The 26,332-nt window shown below is 34.5% G+C and overlaps 1 protein-coding gene across 1 annotated transcript in view; it reads left to right on the top strand.

Moving 5' to 3' along the window:
* ap1g1 (adaptor related protein complex 1 subunit gamma 1) overlaps positions 1 to 12,715 on the top strand; it is a 49,177-nt gene extending 36,462 nt beyond the window's left edge. The window contains exons 15-23 of the mRNA XM_059359078.1: positions 337 to 426; positions 522 to 646; positions 782 to 886; positions 1,795 to 1,933; positions 3,485 to 3,611; positions 5,103 to 5,210; positions 6,268 to 6,428; positions 9,571 to 9,669; positions 11,256 to 12,715. Coding sequence (XP_059215061.1) covers positions 337 to 426; positions 522 to 646; positions 782 to 886; positions 1,795 to 1,933; positions 3,485 to 3,611; positions 5,103 to 5,210; positions 6,268 to 6,428; positions 9,571 to 9,669; positions 11,256 to 11,357 — 1,056 coding nt within the window. The 3' untranslated portion in view covers positions 11,358 to 12,715. The remainder of the gene's footprint in view (positions 1 to 336; positions 427 to 521; positions 647 to 781; positions 887 to 1,794; positions 1,934 to 3,484; positions 3,612 to 5,102; positions 5,211 to 6,267; positions 6,429 to 9,570; positions 9,670 to 11,255) is intronic.
* Positions 12,716 to 26,332: the final 13,617 nt, after the last annotated feature.

Genomic DNA, 26,332 nt, shown 5'->3' with positions numbered 1-26,332 from the left:
TTTTTATCTTGGTAAGAAACAAATAATTTGCCATCGCTGCTTGCCGCTTTAATTTATCTGGTTTTCAGAGTTAATTTCTTATTTTAAGTGTTCAACATGCTTATTTCTAGATTTAATAATCTTAATTTAAGAAATCTTGTCAAGGTAAATTATCTGTCCATGCAGCAAGATCATTTCCCTCAGATTTACTGTTTGATCTGGTTTTTAGACACACATTTTTTTTTTTGCTGTGTATGACAGGCCTAGTCATGATTAGATTTCAGACATCTCCGTCCATGAAGCATACAGTCATACAAGTGCATCAGAGTTGAACTTGTGCTTGTCTTTGTTCTGCAGCAACCGTTAGTGCAGGTGGCGTCCTGGTGCATAGGAGAGTACGGGGACCTGCTGGTGTCTGGACAGTGTGAGGAGGAGGAGCCTATTCAGGTACACATGACAGAATCCTGATTCCCAAAAACCACACAAACCTGAGAGAAACACCACATCACCAGATGTTTTTTTCCTCTTCCTTGTGATTGAAGGTGACTGAGGATGAAGTTCTGGACGTGCTGGAAGGCCTCCTGGTGTCCAACCTGTCCACTCCCGTAACCCGGGGTTACTCCCTCACCGCCATCATGAAGCTGTCCACTCGCTTCAGCAGCGTGAAGTGAGTAATGGCCTCGTTCGCCTCCTCACTGTGAAGCTTTGCAGACATTTCAGCAGTAAGGTGGTAGAGTTCACAGCCGTTCCCAGAGCTACTTTCCCCCTTTTCTAACCTTTTCTAACATTATTTGTGTTCCAGCCGAATCAAGAAGGTGGTTTCTATATATGGCAGCAGCATCGACGTGGAGCTGCAGCAGAGAGCCGTGGAGTACAACGCACTCTTCAAGAAATACGACCACATGAGGTGAAACTGCATTACTATTAATCACTATCACATTATCATAACCGCTAGGGCTGGGCGATATATCGATATCAAAGATATATTGATATATTTTTTAAATGTGATATGGAATTAGACCATATTGCATATATCGATATAGTTCAATTTATAGTTCAAGCACATTGTGTTTGTTTATACTTGGGACTTAGATGCAGATCAGATCACATTTTATGACAAATTAATGCAGAAAACTAGATAATTTCAAAGGGTTCACACACTTTTTGTTGCAACTGTATAGCAGCCAGAAAAACAAAAATGGGTCAGTGTAGGGCTGGGCGATATATGGATTTAAAAAACTATATTGATATATTTTTTAATGTGATATGGAATTAGACCATATCGCATTTTATCGATATAGTTTTAAAAAAATGTATCTTTCTTTCTATGTAAATGCTGCCCTTACTAGGGTTTGTCATATTTAGTTATTTTGTCATATTCATTATTCTTTTCTCATATGAATTTATTTATTTCAGAAAAAGATTGGTCTATTGTATTTCATAGGCTATTTTTATTTAAGATATTTTTTTATTTAAATGTGCACTTTATGGATCTTTGATTTATAAAAAAAAAAAAAAAAAAAAGAAGGTTCTCCTGTTTTACAGTATTTATGTTCACTTAAATAACCGGTTTTAATAAAACTACTTGTGACATGTCATATTTGACTTTGACTGAACATTTGCTCTCACTTTGAGATAAAAAATATCAGGATATAAATCGTATATCGATATTCAGCCTAAATATATCAGGATATGACTTTTGGTCCATATCGCCCAGCCCTAATAACCGCATTGTACCAGTTATTGGATAAATCTCCTTCAGCGGTTGAGTTTGGTGCATCTTTAGTTTATTCTGTGCTTGTTCCCTGACTTCAGACCGGCTCTACTAGAGCGGATGCCCATCATGGAGAAAACTGCTTCTAACGGCCCCACAGAGATCGTTCAGACAAACGGGGAGACGGAGCCGTCTGTGGAGCCCAAACATCCTCCACCCGTCACCCAGCCCACCAACCAGGTGAGGGGTTTCATCATCAACAAATTCAGGATCATATGGTTCTTGATTTGGGTCACTACTATACTAAACCTTTTTGGTTGATATGAAATCTATTTCATCTATCTGGTTTTATGACTTGATAAACTTATTGGGGCTGAGATGGATCCGACAAAGGAAATAAAGGAAACATTTATTGTGACTTTTATGAATCTGGCACCCAACAAATACCCCATTACAAAAAACTAAAACTAATAAAAACTAAACTAAAATGAAGCATTTTCTAAAAAATTAAAACTAATCAAAAATAGCAAATTCACTCTAAAAACTAATTAAAACTAACTGAATTTGAAAAAAAAAAATCACAACGAAATTAAAACTAAAACTAATGAAAAATCACAAACTATTATAACCTTTCGTAATTAGACATTTGGTTTTAAATTATACCTCATAACAATATATTAGGCAGTTAAAATGAGCCCTATCTTTTAATAAATTTAAAAACACTGCTTACATAAAAGCATCAACACAAATAATCTAATTATCTATTTAGAATATATAAAACAACCTTTTAGTACTTTTACTGAAGTAAGAGATCTAAATACTTCTTCCACCACTGATTTTGAGATGCAGCTCAGCACTGTATGTCAAGTTATTCTGGTCAAATATCTCTAATGACTTAAATGACTTAATCAATTAATTAAACCGATTAAGCTGATAAGGGTTCAGAACATTATTGTCTGGCTTTCTGAACTCCATTTCCTGCTCAACTGTATCCCATAAGATGTTGCAGCAATTTTGGGGTTGTTACCATTTTTTTAAACACATTTGGTGCTGAATTAGTTTATTTTTTTTATTTGAAAATGGATCAAATTGGTCAAAAGCCCTCCAGAATATTCCATAAATACACCAAGACCTTTGGAACAACATAGACAAACCCATACGATGATTACTTGTAGTGGAGTAATTTCACAGTGTGGTATTAGTACTTTTACTGCAGTAAAGGATCTGAATACTTTTTCCACCAGGTAGATGAAATAGATTTCATATCAACCAAAAAGGTTGAAAAAAGTTGAGAAAGACGAAAACAAACGACATTTTCACTATAATTTTAGTTAGTTTTGTAACCACAAAATACAGTTTCAGTTAGTTTTTTTTAATTTTTTTATTAAACTCTCGTTTTTTTAATTTTATTTCAGTTAACAAACATTTTTTTTCAATTCTAGTTTTCGTTACTTTGTTAGTTTTTGTTAACTATAATAACCTTGTGCAGGACTTTTACTTGTAATGGAGTAATTTCACAGTGTGGTATTAGTACTTTTACTGTAGTAAAGGATCTGAATACTTCTTCCGCCTCTGCCCATATAAGGTAAACGGTTGTGATTGGCTGACTAGAAATCTGTCTGAATGGGAAAACGACCAACCAAATCATCTGCCAGAGCAAAAAAAACATAAATGATCTGTTTTCCAGGCCATTAAAAATGAATAATTACTTGTTTCTGATTGTCATGCAACATGTTGTTAACATAGAAATGGTGGTATTTATCATGTTGACATGTTGTCTCTGTTCACCAGGCGAATGATTTATTAGACCTGCTGGGTGGAAACGATGTGGTGCCAGTAATCCAGACCACGATGCCCACCAAGCCTGCCTCAGCTGGAGGAGAGCTGCTGGACCTGCTGGGGGACCTCTCGCTAAGTGGTAGGAAGTTTCTCTTTATGGCTCTTTATTCTCCTTTTAGAGTGAAGCAAGGTGTCAGCAGGAAGCTTCTGCTGATACACTGCAAAAAAGTGTTTAAAAATAAGATAAAAACAGGGTTCGTACGGTCACGAAAAACCTTGAAAAGTTATGGAAATTGAAAATGCAATTTCTAGGTCCTTGAAAAGTTATTGAAAAATAAAATCCTCTGTAAGGTTTTGGAAAAATCGTTGAAATATTGCTGGATAATATTTAGAATGTGTAAAATAGGCCTATTAAAAATAATATAATAATCCCTATACTGTAGTTTTAGGAGTACGTTTGTTACCTTTAATTCTCTGTGTCAGCCAAAATGGCGGAGCAGAGCCGTAAGCTGCTCAGAGCTATGCTACGGAGGCTAATTGGATTTCTTGGTTTCCCTCATTAAACTCATCAAATACACAATCCCATAACACCAAAACGCTCTGGTGGACAAGTTGTGACCTGCACATTCATCACGCTATGAGATAATAACAGAACGTTACCAGACGGAGTTGTTTTAGAGGTAAATTCATGTAAAACCGCTGATGCGTGTTGCCTTCAGGGACAGTTCGGTATTTCCACAAGCTGTCTCTGCATTTGAATGTTATTTTTATTTGTAAAGTAGATCGCACTGCCAAAGAAAAGAGAGCACGTTCGATCGTAGCTTAATCGCCTAGCAACAGATTCGACCGTGATCCATGATCACATACGCGACGGATTCAACTGTGGCAGCAGCTGATCATAAACAAAGCAGCATGGCTAATTATAATAATAAACATAGTGATGGTGAATTAACCGGCATCACTAACTGTGCACAGATTGTCCGGTGCTTGTTGTAAACAAACAGAGATCGCTAAGTTAACACCTCCTGCAGCAGCAGCACATACACACTGTACTGCTACAGAGCTAACTGTTAGCCTGTTAGCACATACACACTGTACTGCTACAGAGCTAACTGCTAGCCTGTTAGCACATACACACTGTACTGCTACAGAGCTAACTGTTAGCCTGTTAGCACATACACACTGTACTGCTACAGAGCTAACTGTTAGCCTGTTAGCACATACACACTGTACTGCTACAGAGCTAACTGTTAGCCTGTTAGCTATTAACGGCCCGTGGCTCGTTAACAAACACAAGGAAACTGAGAGAAGCTGTGAAGGTCCTCTCAGCAGTCAGAACCAAATAATCATCAGGTCACTCTGCTCGGGCCAGTTCATCGCTGCTGGCAGCTTTAATTTATCTGGTTTTAAGAGTTAATTTCTTATTTTAAGTGTTCAACATGCTTATTTCTAGATTTAATAATCTTAATTTCATAAATCTTGTCAAGTGAAATTATCTGTCCATGCAGCAAGATCATTTCCCTCAGATTTACTGTTTTTATCTTGTTTTTAGACACACCTTTGTTACAGTGTACTGTCTTGTTGTTGGTGTTTAGAAGGTAAATAGAAACCCTTGTGTCTTGTCCTCCAGGAGGCCCAGCTCCTGCTCCTCCTGCTCCCTCTGTGCCCTCCTCCCAACCCTCCTTCCTCCTGGATGGTCTCTCCTCACAGCCCCTCTTTAATGACATTGCAGCTGCAGGTGAGAGTCTGTTGCTCCTCCTCGACTTTCCTCTCCTAAATATACAGCTTGTGATCCTTGTGTTTTTCTGGTAACATTTTACAATAACCAACTAAATTATGTTTATAGATGGTTTATAAACCAATCATTAACCATTTACCAATTTCTTAAAGGTATATGAATCATTTTGTCTTTTTTAGTCATTTTTACATCTGTTTTTTGGTCAATTTGTGTCTTTTTTGATCATTTTTACATCTATTTTTGGTCTATTTGTGTCTTTTTTAGTCATTTTTACATCTGTTTTTGGTCATTTTGTGTCTTTTTTGGTAATTTTTACATCTTTAAATGTTTTCAACCAATTTCTTAAAGGTATATGAATCATTTTGTGTCTTTTTTTTTAGTCATTTTTATATCTATTTTGGTCAATTTGTGTCAGTTTTGATCATTTTTACATCTTTAAATTAAATTTTCAACCAATTTCTTAAAAGTATATGAATCATTTTGTGTCTTTTTTTTCATTTGTACATGTTTTTGGTCAATTTGTGTCTTTTTAAATAATTTTTACATCTATTTTTGGTCATTTTGTGTCTTTTTTATCATTTTTACATCTATTTTTGGTCATTTTGTGTCTTTTTTTGATCAGTTTTACATCTTTTAAATGTTTTCAACCAATTGCTTAAAGGTATATGAATCATTTCAAAATCATTAACATACTTAATATGGTGTTAAAAATGTTATAATGAGTGCAACTAAAACTATCAATAATCAATTAATTCTAATTTATTGGTTTGTTAATGGTAAAGTAACTATAAACTTACATTAATATACCATCTATTAGCCATTTATAAAATGTTTAATTAATTAAACATTAATAAATGGCATATTTACATTCTAAATGGCTTTTATACAGTTTATAAATGATGATTAAACATTAATAAACTATCTGTTTACCATTTATAAATGATGGTTATTGTAAAGTGTTACCGTGTTTCTGTTTTTGGATTACTGTGACACATCCAGTGAAATGTTTTAATGTCTCTAAATCTCTCAATGGTCTGCTCCTCTGAAATCTGTGCAGCTATTCCTCCCATGACGGCGTACAACAAGAATGGTCTGAAAATAGACTTCACATTTGAGAGAGCTAATCCCAACCCAAACATCGCCGTCATCACCATCCATGCTTCCAACTCGACAGAGGCAGATATGACAGACTTTGTTTTTCAGGCTGCAGTACCAAAGGTAAGCAGGCTCCATCTGACAGGGATGCTGAGTGGGAGGGATTTAAAATGTTCCAGTGCAAAACGCTTTCTGTCTCATGTTTGTTAACTGTGTTATTTTCATATATATATATATATATTATATACTCTTTAACCCATTAATACCTAAGTATACCTAGAAAAACACCCTCTAAAACAGACCTGGGCCCATGTGAGCTTACCTGGAAATTAGAAATCAATACAACCGCAGTGAGATTAACATATGTGCTTTTATTTTGAAGGCGATTTGGAGGAGATTTATATACACTACTGGTCAAAAGTTTTAGAACAAACCAACTTTTTTCCAGAATTTAATTGAAAATGATGCAGTTTAATGTCTCAGTGTACTCTGAAATTAATGCACATTTGCAACATTTAAAATTCTTTATTGAGCATGATAGTGTGTTGAAAGTAAAAAAAAAAGATTCAAAATCACATTTTATGTTGAACTAAAGGACTAAAAAAAGACACAAAATTACCAAAAAAAGACACAAAATGACTAAAAAAAGACACAAAATGACTAAAAAAAGACACAAAATGACTTACAAAGACATGAAAAGAATTCAAAAATGGACAAAATAGCCCAAGACTCCATAGAGTTAAGTTGTTAACCCATTTCTTGTTCCCTGAAAAAGGCCTACTTGTATAATTCTGAAATGTACATTATATTTCAGTTTTGGTTAAGCTTACCTTTTTTTATTTACCTCTGGCAGTTCACCACTTACCTTTGTACCCTTTCAAGCTGTTCACTTGACTTGAACTGCTTGAATTTCAATAAAAAACTGGAAAAATTGGGGTGTTCTAAAACTTTTGACCGGTAGTGTATATATACACACAACAACAGGTTTTTTTTTTTTTACAGTGTGAAGGAAGTTTGAAGGAATTGCAAAAAAAACTATACTTCCCAAGCAGCCATTCCAGCTGTTTGTTATTTTGATGATAAAATAATATAATACATAATGATTATCTCATTGCAATGTTTTGTTAACAGCCTGAAAGTCTGTTTTATTTGTTTTTGTTGTAGTTTATTTATCTAGGATCTTTTAATATTTATTTTCCACATTTCAATTCCAATGTTTAATTTTCTTGAGATTAAAAAAAAATTTTTTTGTGGAAAAGGATGGACATACTATGCTCTAATATCGTTATAAAACTAAAACAAGATCGATACAACGATACTATCGTTTATCAGGAAAGTTTCTGGGAAAATATATCGTCCTAAAAAATGTGTTCAGAGAAATAATGATATAAAAACCACAAAATCCAACTCCAAACCAAGCAGTAATTGCACTTAACACGGTCTGAGATAAAAAGTGAGATAAAATGTTAAGACTAAAACACAACATTACACTTTTAAACATACTTATAAACAAAATATAAAAGCTGAAAGAAGACAACAACATTATAGTTCCTGCTCTCTGTTTATCATCACTATTAGAACCTTTTACAGCAAAACCAGAGTGCAGAAACTACATTTTTGGGGTCAAAGATCACAAAAATCATGATTTTTTTAGCATAAAAATAACATCATCAATACATGTAGAAATAAGAGTCATATCATTTATCTACCTATAACACATTTGGCTGGACAGTTAAAACACATTAAAAAACTTTAAAGCAGTTTTTTCAGCTTTGAAAATCTTAGTCAGCATTCAGAAAGCTGTTACCAGCCTCTAGTTTTTATTCACCTGGCAGCTAAAAGATTCTGTGTGCCTCACTGCATTTTAAGTCCCTCCATTGCCAATGGCGCCATCCTGAGTCTGTGTTTGGCCAGACAAAAAAAGATAAACTGTAGAAGTTTGAATGATGTTTATTCTGATTGAATCATTTAAACTGAAGTTCCATCAGTAGCGGTCAGTGTCTGATAAATGTGAGACTTCTAGTTTAACCCTGTGGAGTCTCCAAAAGCTCCAAATCCAGACTTCTTCATCACATCCAGACTAGAAAACAAAGCAGCGTGGAGCCCTACTGTAAATTTACCTCTAAAGTTCTGGCTGTAAACTCCATGAGGCCAGTTTCAGTTTGATGATGATATACCAAGTAAAACTGGAGACAAGCTCAAATAGATTTAGTATCAAATGATAGAACTGGATGGAACCCTCTTATATGGTAGATTTGACACCTTTGTTCACATTTGCAACATTTAAAATTCTTTATTGAGCATGGTAGTGTTTTGAAAGTTAAAAAAAATAAATTCAAAATCACATTTTATGTTGGACTAAAGGACTAAAAAAAGAAACAAAAGGACTAAAAAAGACACAAAATGACCAAAAAAAAACACAAAATGACCAAAAAAAGACACAAAATGACCAAAAAAAGACACAAAATGACTAAAAAAAGAAACAAAATGACGAAAAAAGACACAAAAAGACAAAATAAGACACAAAATGACTAAAAAAGAAACAAAATGACCAAAAAAGACACAAAAAGAAACAAAATGACAAAAAAAGACACAAAATGACAAAAAAAAGACACAAAATGACTAAAAAAAGACACAAAATGACTAAAAAAGAAACAAAATGACGAAAAAAGACACAAAATGACACAAAATGACTAAAAAAGACACAAAATGGCCAAATAAAGACACAAAATGACCAAAAAAGACACAAAATGACTAAAAAAAGACACAAAATGACTAAAAAAAGACACAAAATGACTAAAAAAGAAACAAAATGCCGAAAAAAGACACAAAATGACAAAAAAAGACACAAAATGACCAAAAAAGACACAAAATGACCAAAAAAAGAAAAAAAAACAAAATGACCAAAATTGTTATGCTAAACACACAAGAACCAAATCAAATAGAGTCCCACTAGAATAAAAACCAGAGTTGATGACAGGATCACACACAATCACAAGATCACATTTATGTTGGTTTTTCTTTGTTTCTTTTTGGTTCTAAATGTTTTAATCCAGTAAGTCAGAATAAAAAATCAATTATTATTATCAGGTCATATAGGTGAAAAAATATACCAACATGGCATTTAAACATGTTTTAAGTGGTGAATACAGGCAGGATGGAAAGGATTCAAACATGTTAAGCAGTTAATGCTGCTGTAATGACCCCGTTTCTGCATGAATATCATGATATTTTCCTCTGACTTGGCGTCTCTTCTGTGTTTCAGACATTCCAGCTGCAGCTCCTCTCCCCTAGCAGTAACGTTGTCCCAGCACTCAACCAGGGAACGGTCACGCAGGTCATCAGAGTCCTCAATCCACAGAAGGTCAGTTTAAAGATATGTCTTTTATTCATGTTTTAGTTTACAGGTATATCTCAAATAATCAGAATATTGTGAAAAAGTTTTTGTCAGTCATTCCAGAAAGTGAAACTCATACATTATATAGATTCATTACACATAGAGTGAAATATTTCAAGCCTGTTTTTCTTGTAATTTTGATGATTCTGGCTTAGAAATAATGAAAACACAAAACTCAGTGTGTCAGTATAAAAGTAGAATATTGCTGGTCACAACGAAATTAAAGCTAATCAAAATCATTGATTTATTCTATATTCCAATATTTGCATGCCATTTAAATTATTTATTCTTGTTTTTGATATTTTCATACCTTCTATACCTTTATTGTCCTTAAGTTGTTTTTGTATTGTTCTTAATTGTTTTATGCACCAACAGGAGTTGCACTCTAACTCTGTTGTATTATAAACAATGAGAATAAAGGCTATTCTATTCTATTCTATTCTATTATCTGTAAGAAGAATTATCAAGATTACAAGAAAAACAGGCTTGAAATATTTCACTCTGTGTAATGAATCTATATAATGTATGAGACAAGCTTATAATAGTTTTGGTTTAATTTAATTTTAATTTTTGATTTTAATTAGTTTTTAGAGTGAGTTTGCTAGTTTTAATTAGTTTTTCTTTTTTTTGAAAATGCTTAGTTTTAGTTTAGTTTTTATTAGTTTTAGTTGTTTTGTAATGGGGTATTTGTTGGGTCCAGATTCAATAAGGTCACAATAAATGTTTCCTTTATTTCCTTTGTCTGATCCATCTCAGCCCCAATAAGTTTATTAAGTCATAAAACCAGATAGATGAAATAGATTTCATATCAACCAAAAAGGTTTACGTATGAAAAAAAGTTGACAAAAACGAAAACGAAGGACATTTTCACTATAATTTTAGTTCGTTTTAGTTCGTTTAGTAACCACAAAATACAGTTTCAGTTAGAAAAGAAAAACTAGTTTTCATTTTTATTTCAGTTAACGAAAATTATTTTCAATTCTAGTTTTCGTTAACTATAATAACCTTGGTATGAGTTTCACTTTCTGAAATAAATGACAAAAAATATTGAACTTTTCCACGATATTCTAATGTTTTTCAGATGTACCTGTGTACAGTACAGGCCAAAAGTTTGGACACACACCTTCTCATTCAATGCGTTTTTCTTTATTTTCATGACTATTTACATTGTAGATTCTCACTGAATGCATCAAAACTATGAATAAACACATATGGAATTATGTATTTAACAAAAAAAGTGTTAAATAACTGAAAACATGTCTTGTATTTTAGATTCCTCAAAGTAACCACCCTTTGCTTACTAGAATATAAGACATGTTTTCAGTTATTTCACACTTTTTTGTTAAGTACATAATTCCACATGTGTTCATTAATAGTTTTGATGAATTTACAATGTAAATAGTCATGAAAATAAAGGAAACGCATTGAATGAGAAGGTGTGTCCAAACTTTTTTGGCCTATACTGTGTATATTTAAAACCTCTGCAGTGTCACACAATTTTTTTTTTCCACAAGAATTTCTTTATAAACATGATCATCCTCACAAACTTTCAGCAACAGCTACGAATGCGGATCAAGCTGACGTACACCCTCAAAGGCTCGCCTGTCCAAGACCTGGCTGAGGTTAATAACTTCCCCCCTCAGTCCTGGCAGTGATGAGCTGCTGCTGTTCTCTTAAACGCCCCCCCGCCCCGCCCCGCCCCGCCCCGCCCCCCACCAAGGGAACTATGAAAACGATTTTCCTTTCACCTCCCTCCTTTCTTCCAACGGATCCCCCTGTGACGTCACTGCGGTCGCTGCCCTCGAGTTGCATGGGAAGCAGCAGAGCATCTAACACCACAGGAGAACATACAGATGTTACCAAGACCCTACTGACTTACTGACATCACCAGAATAATTGGGAAAAAAACATATCAATCAATGAACTTTCTCTTTTCTTTTCTTAATTGGTTTCCATGTCTTTTGTGTAGTCGTACTATTTAACACATGCACCGTTCATTACCACCCACAAAAGCACATTTTCACCTCATTAAACTGGCACACGAGAGTAGAAAGTGTACGGGCGGAAATATGTGCCACCAGAAACTTAATTTGAACTGCTTAACTTGAATAATTGCATTTAAAAAAATGAATTTGAATCACATGATTTGAATCTGTGTTGTTCAATTTGAATCACTGCATTGAAAAACTGAACCTGAATTGTAATTTGAATTTGAATTTATTAGTTATGAAATGAACATTCAGTTCCCACAATTCAAATTCAGTTTGCAAAATTCAATTTTCTGCAACGAACAACTAGGCAGAAGCAATCGAGCACAGAAAATGGAGGTGCCGATTGGCCGAAGAGGCGCTCTGAGTATCTTTTACAACTTTTACTGCTATATTTGAGTTACTTCACTCACATGATAACATTTATTCCTACCAGTTGAAGCTCAAAATCAGAAAATTTACTGCATTTCGTAAAGCGATTAAATTAATATTGAGGCAGAGCAATCGAGCCGAAGAGGCGCTCTGTGTATCTGTGCTCGATTGCTCTTTCCTCAACTACCCGGATGTTCGTTGCAGGAAAATTTAAATTGAATTTTGCAAACTGAATTTAAATTGTGAGAACTGAATGTTCAGTTCCAAACTAATAAATTAAATTTCAAGATTATAATTCAGATTCAGTTTTTCAATGCAATGATTCAAATTGAACGATACAAATTCAAATTACGTGATTAAAATTCAGTTTTTTTCAAGTTAAGCAATTCAAATTCAAATATAAATAATTCAAACTCAGTTTCTGGTGGCACATATTTCAGCCCATAAACGTGTCGTCCACTCTGAGCACTGCAGTAAAAACAGAGTTTGATTTTAATTTATAATTAAACTAAAAATGCCGTTCAAACACTTTGCTCCATTGATTATTTTTGATGATTTCTAATCGGCTTTGCATTCAGATTTTTTATACGAACCTTCAGTCCTATGAAACGGCTTTGAAAAGGTCTATTCAGTGCAGTTATAACCCCTTTTTTTTTTTTTTTACTCTGCATCATTTGTGAAACAACTTGTCAGACAGTTGTTTTCATGCTGAATTACATTAATTTGCTTAAAGCATGTTTGAGCATTAATAGGATCACAATCACACCCCAGCTAAAGCTCCGAGGGGGAATTCTGCTTCATTTTCACAATAAGAGCATGAACACATCCAAGCTGCTCATTCATCTGTGGCTACTTTCAGAGAATGTGCTCAGATTTTTCCCCCTAAAAATCATCTCATTTGTAGCTTTTAGTTTCCGATCTGTATAATAAATTCAACGGTTAATTGCTTTGCATAAATAGTTGGATGAGGTTCATACATTAATTAGGATGGATAATAATAATAATATTAATCCAAGCCTGAAACTTTTATCTGGAGATAAACATTTGTGTTGGAGATCTGCGTTTAAACTTTCTGCATCTGTGTCTTCACAGTCGAGCTTTAGCAACTTAGAGACATTTCAGATTTGTTTATCCTGGTTGAGCTTAAGTCACCATGCACATACATGTAAATGAAGCTTGTTATGAATGTAGTTACATGCACTGAATGCTTCCCCCCTCCCCCCCCACCCCTCAACTCTTCTTTCTCATAGCGCTCTTCTTCTCTGACGGGGGGGACGCTCATCTTATTGGCACTATTTTTTGTGAAAGTATGTTTTATTTCTGCAGTAATTTGACTTAATTATTTATGCCTGATATCAAAGTGATGTGCCTTTCTGACTTGGCTCGATAAAAGCCCCCTGAACTATTCTCTGAGTTCTGTATGAGCTTCGTTTGTACGTCTGCTTGTGTGCTGATCGTGTTTTCAATCTGAGGGAAAAATGGTCTCGAAGGATTTTGAAATTGGTATATCACTTCATTTAATAATACGTTTAACATGTTCACTTCTATATGAGTTAATAAGCAGTCACCCAGTAACACCGGCCTCCCTGAGACGTCTTTATTCTGACAAAAAGTTAAATTATAGCCACATGGTCATGATGGTTTATTTCCCTAAACTGTGTGGTAGAATTTCCATTAAAATGCCTGTTGGATGTTATTAATAGAAGTCCTGAAACAAAGCAAATCTCAAAGATTATGGCAGCTAATCACTGAAAAAAAGGTGACTAAAAACCAGATAAAAACACTAAATCTGAGGGAAATGATCTTGCTGCATGGACAGATAATTTACCTTCTAATTCTAAGTTCTTTTATTTTGGTAAGAGACAAATAATTTGCAGTGTGGGATAAAAATATGATGTAAAATAAGTTCAGGTGCTTGATACAAACACTTTAAATTCAATTAAGAAAAATGTCAGCTTCTGTAGCCACAAACATGAACTTATTTAAACATTTGAAAAGCTCTGAAATAACCTGAACAGAGTTTATTAAAGCCAACTATTAAAGAAAAAGTTTAATTACAGGATTACACTGCAAATTATTTGGTTCTTACCAAAATAAAATAAAAATTTCTTAAAATAAGATGATTCAATCTAGAAATAAGCATGTTGAACGCTTAAAATAAGAAATTAACTCTTAAAACAAGATTAATTATCTAACACTTCTAAATCTAAAGTTTTTTTTATCTTGGGAAGAAACTAATAACTTGCAATCGCTGCTTGCAGCTTTAATTTATCTTGGTTTAGGAGTTAATTTCTTATTTTAAGCGTTCAACATGCTTATTTTCTAGATTTAATCATCTTAATTTAATAAATCTTGTCAAGGTAAATTATCTGTCCATGCAGCAAGATCATTTCCCTCAGATTTACTGTTTTATCTTGTTTTTAGACACCTTTTTTTGCAGTGTTAATAAGCAGTCACCCAGTATTTATTCTGACAAAAACTTAAATTGTAGCCTCATGGTCGTATATTTCCCTAAACTGTGTGGCCGAATTTCCATTAAAAATCCTGTTGGATTTTATTAATAACTCGTCCTAAAACAAAGCAAATCTCAAAGATTATGGCAGCTAATAGACGGAAACTTCTCATAGGCTGGCATCAATATCTCAAGTGTTTTTAGACTATAAATGTAGTGAAATATATCTTTAATATTCCCCTCCGCCCCGTCTCCAAACATTGAAGTGAGTTTGAGGTTCCGGGTCGGTTCTTCTTCTTCTCTGGTGACTGTTAGTTTGATTTCTTGGCTCTCGTCTTCTCCAAATCAGAATTCTGACCATGCTGTCGGGGACAGTAACCTTAATACCTCACAACGTTTTCTCTCTCTGTTAACTTTCAGTAGATCGACAGCTTTGTTTAAGAATTTTGCAATCAAGCGGAGAGAAACGATGAGTAGTTTGTTCATCTCATTACTTAACAAGTTAACGTTGAGCTCCTCAGATGTTCAATCAGCCTGTAGACTTCTTCTTCTTCTTCTTCTTCTTCTTCTTCTTCTTCTTCTTCTTCTCACTATGCTTCACTATCTTCTAACTTCTGTGACCAAATCAGAGAGACTATTATTAGCTTTGGAAATATTTTTGAGCTATGATATGTGTATATGGAGAAAATGATTTCAGTTTAACTTTTTTTTTTTTTTTTTTCTGTTGTTGACAAATGCTATATTGGCTTTTTTTCTGTACATATTGAGGGCTTTTACAATTTTGTCTCTTGTACTATCTTTCATCCTTTTTTTAGATACCATTTTCTAAAAAAAAAAAAATTCCAATTATTCACAATGTATATTGTCTAAATAGATCAGTCGACATCAGCCCCCTGTATCATCACTCATTCATTGTAAAAGATATATGATCTGCTGCCTGTACATTGTATATAGTTGTAAAACAAACGAGAAAAAGCTGATCAAATTAAATAAAAACCCACATGAAGACTTAAAAGATTAGCTAGGAAGTATAATTGTATGCATATATGTACAAAAAAAGAAACTTAAAGGATGCAATTGAGCTGCATTTGATTTACTATTCTTCCTACTTGGTTCATGATCGGATGTATCATCTTTACTTGTGTTAAAGATGGTTCGGCTGCTCGTCAGGGTTGAAATAAGGGTTGGATCTAACTTACCAGATGTTGTCTGAATGATGTTCTGTACTACTGAGAAACCTGAAGTGGCACCTTGCTTCGTCTGCTTTCCTGCCCCCCTTAAACGCCTCATTGATCCCAGAACTCCTTCAAAGAGGAGCAGCTTGTCTCTGACTCCTCCGTCTGGCCTCGGGAGGCTTTTGGTGTTTTGCACTCTTGATTATTTCATCTATTAAACTCCCTTCAAACTACAAATTGATTAGTGAAACGATGCCGTCTGCTCTTTGGCGTGTTCGCCTTCATGGTTTCCTGGTTACACTGCAAAAAAAAGGGTCTAAAAACCAGATCAAACAGTAAATCTGAGGGAAATGATCTTGCTGCATGGACAGATAATTTACCTTGACAAGATTTCTTCAATTAAGATTATTAAATCTAGAAATAAGCATGTTGAACGCTTAAAATAAGATATTAACTCTTAAAACAAGATGAAGCTGCAACTAACGATTATTTTCATTATCAATTAATCCGTCTGATTATTTAAACAATTAATCGATTAGGTGTTTGATCAATAAAATGTATAAAAATATCAATGAGTGTTTCCCAAACCACAAGATGACGTCCTCAAATCTCTTGTTTTGTCCACAAACCAAAGAGATATTCAGTTTATTGTCATAAAGGAACAAAGAAACCAGAAATATTCACATTGAAGAATCTGAAATCAGAGAATTTGGACTTATTGTTTTTAAAAATACTGCTCAAAGCAATTATTGAATTATCAAAATAGTTGACAAGTTAATAATCGATTATTGTTCAATCGAATCGAATAATTGTTGCAGCTCTAAAATGATCTAACACTTCTAAATCTAAAGTTTTTTTTTTTATCTTGGTAAGAACCAAATAATTTGCAGTGTGGGATAAAAATATGATGTAAAATAAGTTCAGGTGCTTGACACAAACAGACTTTCAATTCAAATCCAATTAAGAAAAATGTCAGCTTCTGTAGCCACAAATATGAACTTATTTAAACATTTGAAAAGCTCTGAAATAACCTGAACAGAGTTTATTAAAGCCAAATATTAAAGAAAAAGTTCAATTACAGGAATACAATACAATAATAAATTATTTGACTCTTACCAAGATAAAAAAAATTGATTCCTTAAACTAAGATTGTTAAATCTAGAAATAAGCATGTTGAAGACTTAAAACAAGAAATTATCTAACACTTCTAAATCTAAAGTTTTTTTAATCTTGGTAAGAAACAAATAATTTGTTCACTGCAGTTTGCAGCTTTAATTTAATTAGAGTAAATTTCTTATTTTAAGCGTTCAACATGCTTATTTCTAGATTTAATAACTTTAATTTAAGAAATCTTGTCAAGGTAAATTATCTGTCCATGCAGCAAGATCATTTCCCTCAGATTTACTGTTTTTATCTGGTTTTTAAACACCTTTTTTGCAGTTTTTGTCTGCCATGTAGCTCCATCATGTCTCAAACTAGCGAGGAAGGCCACATGCTTGTTGTTTATAACCTCTAAATAAATCTAACTTACTTTCCCCGGTATGGTCAGTAGGTTTAAATTGAAACAGGGTTTTGTCTGGACAAGAGCTGGTTGAGGTTGTTTTATGTGGTTTAAATGGTTCCAGATCTGCTTTCTGGAGCAGCGGTGTCCTTCCCTCGGTCTCAACAATACAAGGCTTTCTTTCTTTCTTTCTTATTATTATTATTTTTGTTGCTTTCGTTCCTTATCATTGCTTCTCTGCGTGGCACACCTTTCAGTTTCTCTTTGCAGTCACTGACACAAAAGGTCACAAAGATCTGTTTTAAATTCAACTTTACATGGCAGTTAATCAGAGAGGGAGGGAGGCAATGGATTGTTTTTGTTTTTAGGATTAATATTTATGGAGTGCTGCTTTTTACCAGCCCTAAAACAAACCTGGGACACGCCTGTGCTACTAGCTAATCACCACAAGGGGGAGCTGTGCAAAACGGAAGGCTGACGGGATGGGAAAGGAAGTTTCATACATCTATTCCTGAATGTTTTTGTTGGTGTTGTTTGTATTGTCTTCTTCAACCAGTATGTACCCTTGTTAATCACATCTGATCAGTTCTTTCAATGATACCGTAAAAATTCATGCAGTTTTAAATGTACAAATGGAAATAAAACCCAACATCATAAGTGCTTTGGACACTGTAACTTAAAAAGGAAGAAAAGAAACGGAAACAAATGCCCAAATCAGCGTTTGAGGTGATATTAGTGTGAGCGTGTGTGTGTGTGTGTGTGAGTGTGTGTGAGAGACCGAGAGAGATAAAATAATCATGCTTGAGAGAGCGTGACGGCGTGTGACATGTCTTTTATCTAAAACAGGACATGATTTTTGGCTGCAATTTCAACTTTCAGCTTCTGAGCTGCATGTGAAAACCAGTGTAAATAATGTCATTTCTACTCTACTCGACCTGAGACTCTTTTTGAAATGCAAGAAAAGTTCAAAATTATGAAAAATCTGTCACGTCACCTTCATGGGTCAGTCAGTACTAACATGTACAATAGGAAGTTGTTCCGCTAGTGCTCACACAATACTGTTATAATGTTTTTAAGAGTGATTAAAGTGCACATCCGTCATTTGGATTAATTGGATAATTGATTTTTTTGTTTTTTTTTATTTGTTTGTTGGGGTGAATTCAGTGTGTAAAGGGCTTGGAAGAGCATCTGAATTGCCACCCATGTTCACTTCTTTCCCTGTTGAATCAAAAAAAAAAGAGAAATGCATCCATTGTATTTTGGAAACAGAAATCTGTCTGTAACCCCCGGTTACGCCTGTCCTGACTGTAAACCAACATGGTGTCTCATTAGTCGGGGGAGGGTGGAAGGAGGCTTGAGGTTCACTTTTTCCAGTCAAATTTGACATGTTGAACTGTTGGACCAGTTCTGTGGCTTCAAGGTGAGTGTGAATGCCAGACTGAAAGTATGAAATAATGATGATTAAAGATGATGAGAAGTTGTAAACTATTAAATGGGATATTTTCAATTTATGCTGTGTATTCTTGTCTTTGGGTTGGAGAAAATGATCAAGCGAATAAAAAGTCAAATAAAAAATCTAGCTGAACTACGGGAGTTTGTTTTCTTGGTTTGGGGGCGTGGTGGAACAGAATCTATAAATTAGAATATCATAGAAAAGTTTGTCAGTAATTCAATTTAAAAAGTGGAAACAACACATTATTTTTGATCCATTACACACAGAATTAAACATTTTATGACTCAATTTGTTTATTTTTTTCTAATTATAATGATTATGGCTTACATTAAATGAAGACCTTAAATTCAGTGTCTTAAAAAATTTGAATATTACAAAATGCCAATTTAAAAAAAAGTCTGGCTGTTTGACTTGAACTACTGGAAATAAACTTTTCCATCATATTCTAATTTATTGAGATGATCAAATCAAAAATCAAATCAAATAGTCTTTATTGTCATTATATAGTTCACTATACAACGAAATTGAAAGTGCCACGGTGCATAGTTATGACAATCATAACACAAAACAACATGAGTAAAAACATTTTAAAAAATACCGAGCTAAACAAGGACAAAAACAAGAACAAGGACATGTGATGTAATAAATAAGTATAAAAATAAATAAATGGATACTTAAAATGCTATAATTCATACATGAGGTAAATTGAGTCTTTTGCACATAATTTATTGAGATGATCCTGTGAGATGCTTTATTAAAGCAGCTGCATGGCTGCTAGTTGGTCATTTGGAGTTTTTCTTAATGTGACAATATATGAAAAAATAAAAGCAAATATTAAAATATAACATTATACTATTTTATAATAACCATCCTGTTGAGCTCGGGGTGGGCAATATGGAAAAACAATTGCCATTGGAGTATTTTTTTAGTTTATTGCATTATATTTATGTCAAATGAATTTAGAAACTGTTAAAATATATCTGATTTTTTTTTTTTGCCTACTGCAGAAAATTGAATACATAAATAAATAATGGTCCATTACACTGATGCACAATGCAAACCATAAAAATCCGATATGAACACACTGTAAAAAAAACAACGGTAAAAAAAAAATGGCAGCTGGAATAATAAATTCCATCAAATGAAACACTGTTCTGCCATAAAATTGACCAGAAAATACTATATATAAAAATGCTGAATAAATTAAAGATTTTACCATTAAATATTACAGTATATTTCTGTTAGAAATATGGTGTTTAGTACATTTAACAGTAAGAAAAAGTATTTTTACAAAAGATAAATGCAAAAATGACAGTGATGCTTGTATTTTTTTCAGTATATTTTTATTACAAACATGGTGCCAGTGTATTTTACAGTGGATTAATGTATTTTTCAAAAAACTATAAAAAATACTGTTTTGTCTCATATATACATTTACAGTGTTTCATTGTTACTGAAACTGAATTAACTCATTTATCATTTTACGTCTTTTACTGTCATGGTTTAGCAGTTTTTTTTACAGCGTATAAAACATTCCACAAGCAGACTAAGGAGGATAACATGTCAGGTAAGAACTATATATACAGATTTTGGGTAATTATAATACAATAAAGCACAACCAAATATTTACTCTTATTTGCATTAATTCTGTACAATTAGCCTTGTTATACAAGTCCCTTACCAGTTTGTGTTCTGTTAGTTGTCATTTTAAATAATACATTTGCAAATTGCAACTAATTAAATCACTTTGGAAGGATTACCAATTATACTTTTTGGATACATGAGAGGTTGGGGCTACAGGGCCACTTGCACATTTTGTGGTCCAGCCTTAATAATCTTCTGACGTGCTGGATTTCTCCAGGAAGTTATGTTGTTTCCCCAAATGATCATTATTTAGTTACCCAGTGAAAATGAACATCTTCCAACATGACCATGGCTGGGTTGTTGGCCTCCTTGGAGCAAAGTGTAACAAAGGTCAGAAAAAAATAAATTGCCTGTTTGTAACGTTATAGCAATTTTACTGGCTGTGAATTTGAGCTAATTCAAAGCGGGATCGTCCCAATGTTCCCCGGGTCCTACGTATGTTCCCCTCTTTTCCTAAAAAGGGTCCTATGTTCCCCTGTAGCAATACATACAGAACATAGGATCCTTTTTCAGAAAAAGGAACAAAAAAGGAAGAGTTTTGTTTTGTACTTTCTGGTTACTTTGCAGTTCATTTTTTGGCTTTTTAAATAGGGTTAGGGTTAATTTAAGGATTAGGGTTAGGCCTATTTGCCATGGAATTTGGCAGTAATGGTGGAAAAAGTAACAAACCGGGGAACATAGGTCATAGGTTTTGGGAAAAGCAGGGGAAAAGGGTCCTATGTTCCCCAGTCTGATACAAAGAGGGGAACATAGGACCCTTTTTGCGAAAAGCGGTCTATATAGGACCTGGGGAACATAGACACACTCCCTTTAAAGCTACAGACACTAGCCTGTATTATATTAATGTTTCTGTGGAAAGGGATGCAAATAAGAAGCTACTGAGTTTGGATGTTACTTAATGTATGTTATGCACAAATAAGCAACAAAAAAGGAAGAGTTTTGTTTTGTAAACTAGTTAAAGTTAATTTAGCCAGCCAGCTAGCTGCGCTAGCTAGGTACAGAAATCCTACAATTTAAGTTTATAAATTAAAAAAACTTTATATAGTCATATTTCCTAATAATAGCATCTTTATATAGGACTTTACAATGCACAAATTAGCTAAAGAGATTTTTTATTATGTAATATAGCTAATGTTAATTTAGCCACCTAGCTAGCAAGCTAGATTCGTTAGTTTAACGTCAGCTTCCACATTCCACCTTAAATAACTTTATAACTATATAAAATATATGTTTTTGTTGAGAGGTTACTGCTGTTTATTTCACTTTTGAGTCACTTTTTTTGGTTTGACTTTGTTACTAATGTCATGGTTTCCCCACACTTATACACAATAAATATTTAATAAACTTTATAAAAATAAATATACATTGGTTTAAAAATGTATAATTTAACAGGATATAATCAAACATAATGGTTTTTAACAATGTATAAAGAATCTGTATATCGGGATATGACTTTGGTCCATATCGCCCAGCCCTAATACAAGTAAAATCTAGAAACTCAATAGGTTAACACGCCAACAAACACGCCCTCCAAGGACATATCATGATATTTTACTATGAATCGCATCGTTACCTAATGTAGAAGAGATAAAAACCTGTATGTAGTCATATTTTCTGATAATGGCATATTTATTTAGGACAGCGGTTCCCAAACTTTTTTAGCCGCGCACCCCCTTCTATGTCCCAACCGGGTTGACGCACCCCCAATCCCCCACACCTTAAAAAAACCCAAAATGCAATAAGCTTTTTTTATCGCCATATTCAAGGCGGCATGTTAAATCATGCTCAAATGACCAGAACACACATATAATTAGATAATCACCATCACAACAATGAGCTCTCGTATTTGAATTAATCTGAAACACAGTTTCAATATAATGCAACAAAGTTATGCGCAAGCTTCCACTTTTAAGAGCAAAGAGGATGATGACAGGCTCAGGATCAGAGGCAGGAAGCAGATCAGTTGGGGAAAAAAGTTTATAATATTTTGAGCCACATTGAACAAAAAATGCAGCAACTTTAAATGAGCGTAACAAACACAACCCCGTCATCATAACACAGGTTGGAAAAATGGAAGACGCTTTATTTTGAGATGAAGTGCATTTTGAATAGCCTGCATTTATTAATTAATTACTATTACAGTTTTTGATTTTACATTTTACAAAGGAAATGTTTATTTACACTTATTTATTGTGTGGGGGAAAAAATGTAACTGTGTAATTATCAGATCGCCATTACATTTTTCATCTCGCGCACCCCAAACATCAAACATTTTATAAATAAAATGTAACATGAGTAAATAGATATTGATATTTGACATTCATGCTTTTTATTCAAATTGTTTCATCTGGAATTTGACTGAGTTGACAAGATCTCCAACCTAAACAACAGAATATGTTGTGTGTCAGTACCACACATTACGACACGTATGTAGGTATCGCGGTTGTAAAAAAAAAAAAAGCTGCAGCGTCTGTGGATTTCTGTTGTAAATTCTCTGGGTGAAAGTCTACCGTTTGTTTGACCCTTCCTCCAACCGAAGGCCGAAATCCGCCTTTTTAAATCTGGTTCGCCGTCAATCACTACTACGTCAGCAACATGGCGCAGGGTGCATTGCAGTGGTGAAATACGTCAATATAACTTGTTTTTAGCTGCTTGTGCACACCCATAAGTTTTTGAGGAGAGAACAGGCTGGAGTTGGACATCTTAATGAAAATGGTGCATTTTGTAATTCTTAACCCCTTAAAAACAATGTTCCTACTGTGTGTAGATTATAGTTATGTTACAACTATTAATCAAATTCATAACGGGGCTGTGCTTGTGTTTACATTTGAAAATATACGTATGAAGAAATATTGTATTGTATTTATTTGCTAATATATACATCTTTAATATTCTTTGTCACCTACATGTTTTGTTAATACAAACAAAGTTATTTCAATTGAAAATAAAAAAAATGCTTGAATGGAACCATGTCATCATGACATCATCAGTTATTTTAGGACATCAGAGAATTAGTTCCATGATGACATCATCATGGAACTGCTCCAAAGATCAATAGAAAAATAGAATTAAACATCAAAGCAATACTTGATGATGTCATCGTGACATCATCAGTTCACTTCACAGAAGTTTATATATACTTGCACGGTTGATCTGACGGTCTCATATCCCTGACTCAACTAGTTTTTACACTGTGAGAAAGAGAACACTTTGTTAGAAAACCAAAGCAGATCATTGATTCAGACAACATCGAATCAAACATTGTTAGAAAATGCCTCCAACAAGAGACCCCAGAGGAAACAGAGCCTTTAGACAGCAGAACAACCGTCCGGCTCCGAACCCCAACATGTCGGAGCTGTATGCTCTTCGCCAAGAAGTTCAACATCTTAAGAACCTTCTTGGTAGAGAGAGTGCTGGCCATTTCCAAGAAAGGAACAGGTCAGCTCAACTCGTCCAAGAATTAGACGCAACAAAGCAAGAACTTGCTCGTCAGAAGACCCTTAAAGAAATGTTCATCAACAGGGGGAAAGAGTACAAGAAAGACCTGGAAAGACTCGAGAAGTACGTCGATCCAGCAACTCTGAGCACTGCAAGAATTGCCACACAGGTGAGGGACACCACCAGGCAGAAGAAGAAGAAGGAGCTTCATAAAGATTACGAGGAGCTGAGAGTCGCTCATATTTTGCTGCAGGAAAAGTTCACCACTGAACTCCAAGTAGAGAAGGAGAAGAACCGGCTGCTCCAAGAACAACTAGAGAAGGCCAAGGAGTCCCAGCACCAGCTCAGCCTGAAGTACGAAGCTGATGTGGTCGCTGTCGAACAGCAGGCGACCTTCCTTCAGAACGAGCTAGACCATCAAATCCAGATTAATGCAGAGAGGGCGTCAGCAGACCGGACTCTGATCCAGAACCTGAAGGCAGAGCAGGACCAGGTCTATTCAAAGATGCAGGAGGACTTCAGGACTCTACAACAAAGCACCATTAAAGATCAGAGCCTTTTCCAGGAGGAGGTGGACAAGCTGGCAACTCAGCTTCAGTGTCCAGTTGGCGCTCAACTTTGAGCTCTCCAATCAATCTCCGATTCAAAGCTAAAAGAGCGGACAGAGCTAAAGTTGACAACTCTCCTCCCATGGGAAAAAGGCGCAGGACTGAAGATCCACCTGAGGAGCAGCAGGACGAGGAGCCGTGCCAGCAGGAGGCGTCCCTCCCCCAGTCCACCTGTCCTGAGAAGAGTCTGCCGTCTGGGGGTGAGGAGAAAAGACAAGTGGAGGAGGAACAGGGACCTGAAGGACCTGGACCTGGACTAACTTTACTCTCTCCCTCCCACCACCCAAGTCACACTGTCATCTGCGTGAAACATCCTGAACAACATCAACAACATCATCACAACATCAATAACAACAGATCATCATAATTTTTGGGTTTTCTCCGGGTTCTCCGGTTTCTCTCCGTAAGTCTGAAGTTTAACAGCAGACTAACACATTAAAAAAACACCAAGAACAACATCAACAATAACTACAACATCAGATGATCATAACTTTTTTCAAAACCAAACTCAAGCAAAAAAAAAAAAAAAACTCGAGAAAAAAAAAAAAACTCAAGCAAAGAAAAAAAAAAGAAAAAAAAAAACGCAAGCAAAGAAAAAAAAACTCGAGAAAAAAAAAAAAAAAAACAAGCAAAGAAAAAAAAAACTCAAAAAAAAAAAAAAAAATCCCCCCCCCCCCACCCACCTCAAAAAAAAAAAAAAAAAAAATCCCCCCCCCCCCCCCCCCCCCCCCAAAAAAAAAAAAAATCCCAATAACTCCGCCAGAGTGTCTCCTTTGGGTCACTTTCGCCGGTCCCAAGCCCGGATAAAGGAGGAGGGTTGGAATTATGATGTTTGAAAAACAACAATCAACAGAAGAAAGTTAATTTGAAGTTCTAAACATTTTTAGGTTTTTTTTACTCACTTTTTGTCTCTCCCACGACATGATTCCTCTCTCCTGAAATAGCGGCCATCTTGAAAAAATGGCAGACATGTTTGCTGCATTTTGTCACAAACAGACAATAACATGTATAATCAATAAACCACATAGGCAGAATAAGCATTTCTGACTTTTAGAGTAGTTTAGTTTGGAGTATACTGTTATGAAATGGCTTATTTCCTCATTCTTAATTTCTTGACAAATTCAACCACTGCACAGAAAAATGAAAAAGTCAATAATGGAATACCAGATTTTGCTGATGTTTTATGGACCAGTTCATCCGAGGTAAGGTGAATGAACTGAGTGTGTGTGTGTGTATGTCATTAATTTACATAATGAGCATTTGACAGAAACAGCCGCCATCTTGAAATTTTGGATGGCCAACGCCTTTTTACCCAAAAAGTGTTATATAGTGATACTTAGGGAGTATCTGTGCCAAATGTCATGCTTGTATACTAATTTGAACGATTCTATTGAAATATGCCATTAATCTGCTGCACTATTGTGATAAACCAGAAGCAAAGGGATGGTTTCTGCCCCAGTGCTCATTCTGGCAGAATCAAGGTGTTCTGTGATTGTGCGCCACCTGTTGAGTCTTTTGGTAGTGCAGGCCAGATTTTGCTTTGTATGTATAACACTCCAAGAATATGACACCACTGGGCACTCACCAGCAGTAGTGGAAAAAAGTATTCTGATCCTTTACTTAAGTATAAGTACTAATACCACACTGTGACATTACTCCTAAGTAACTAAGTAAAAGTCCTGCATTCAAAACTGACTTGAGTAAAAGTACAAAAGTGCCATCATCAAAATGCACTTAAAGTATCAAAAGTAAAAGTATTCATTATGCAAATTGGGCCCACTCAGATTGTTAAATGCATATATAATATGTATATATATATATATATATATATATATATATATATATATATATATATATATGTATATATGTATATATATGTATATATATGTATATATATATATATGTGTGTGTATATATATATATATATACATACATACATACATATAGAAAATATATACACACACATATTTATGTATATATATATACATATTATATATTT

The sequence above is a fragment of the Centropristis striata genome, chromosome 2 (genome assembly GCF_030273125.1).
Source record: "Centropristis striata isolate RG_2023a ecotype Rhode Island chromosome 2, C.striata_1.0, whole genome shotgun sequence".
Lineage (NCBI taxonomy): Eukaryota > Metazoa > Chordata > Actinopteri > Perciformes > Serranidae > Centropristis > Centropristis striata.
This window is presented reverse-complemented; position numbering and strand designations above follow the sequence as displayed.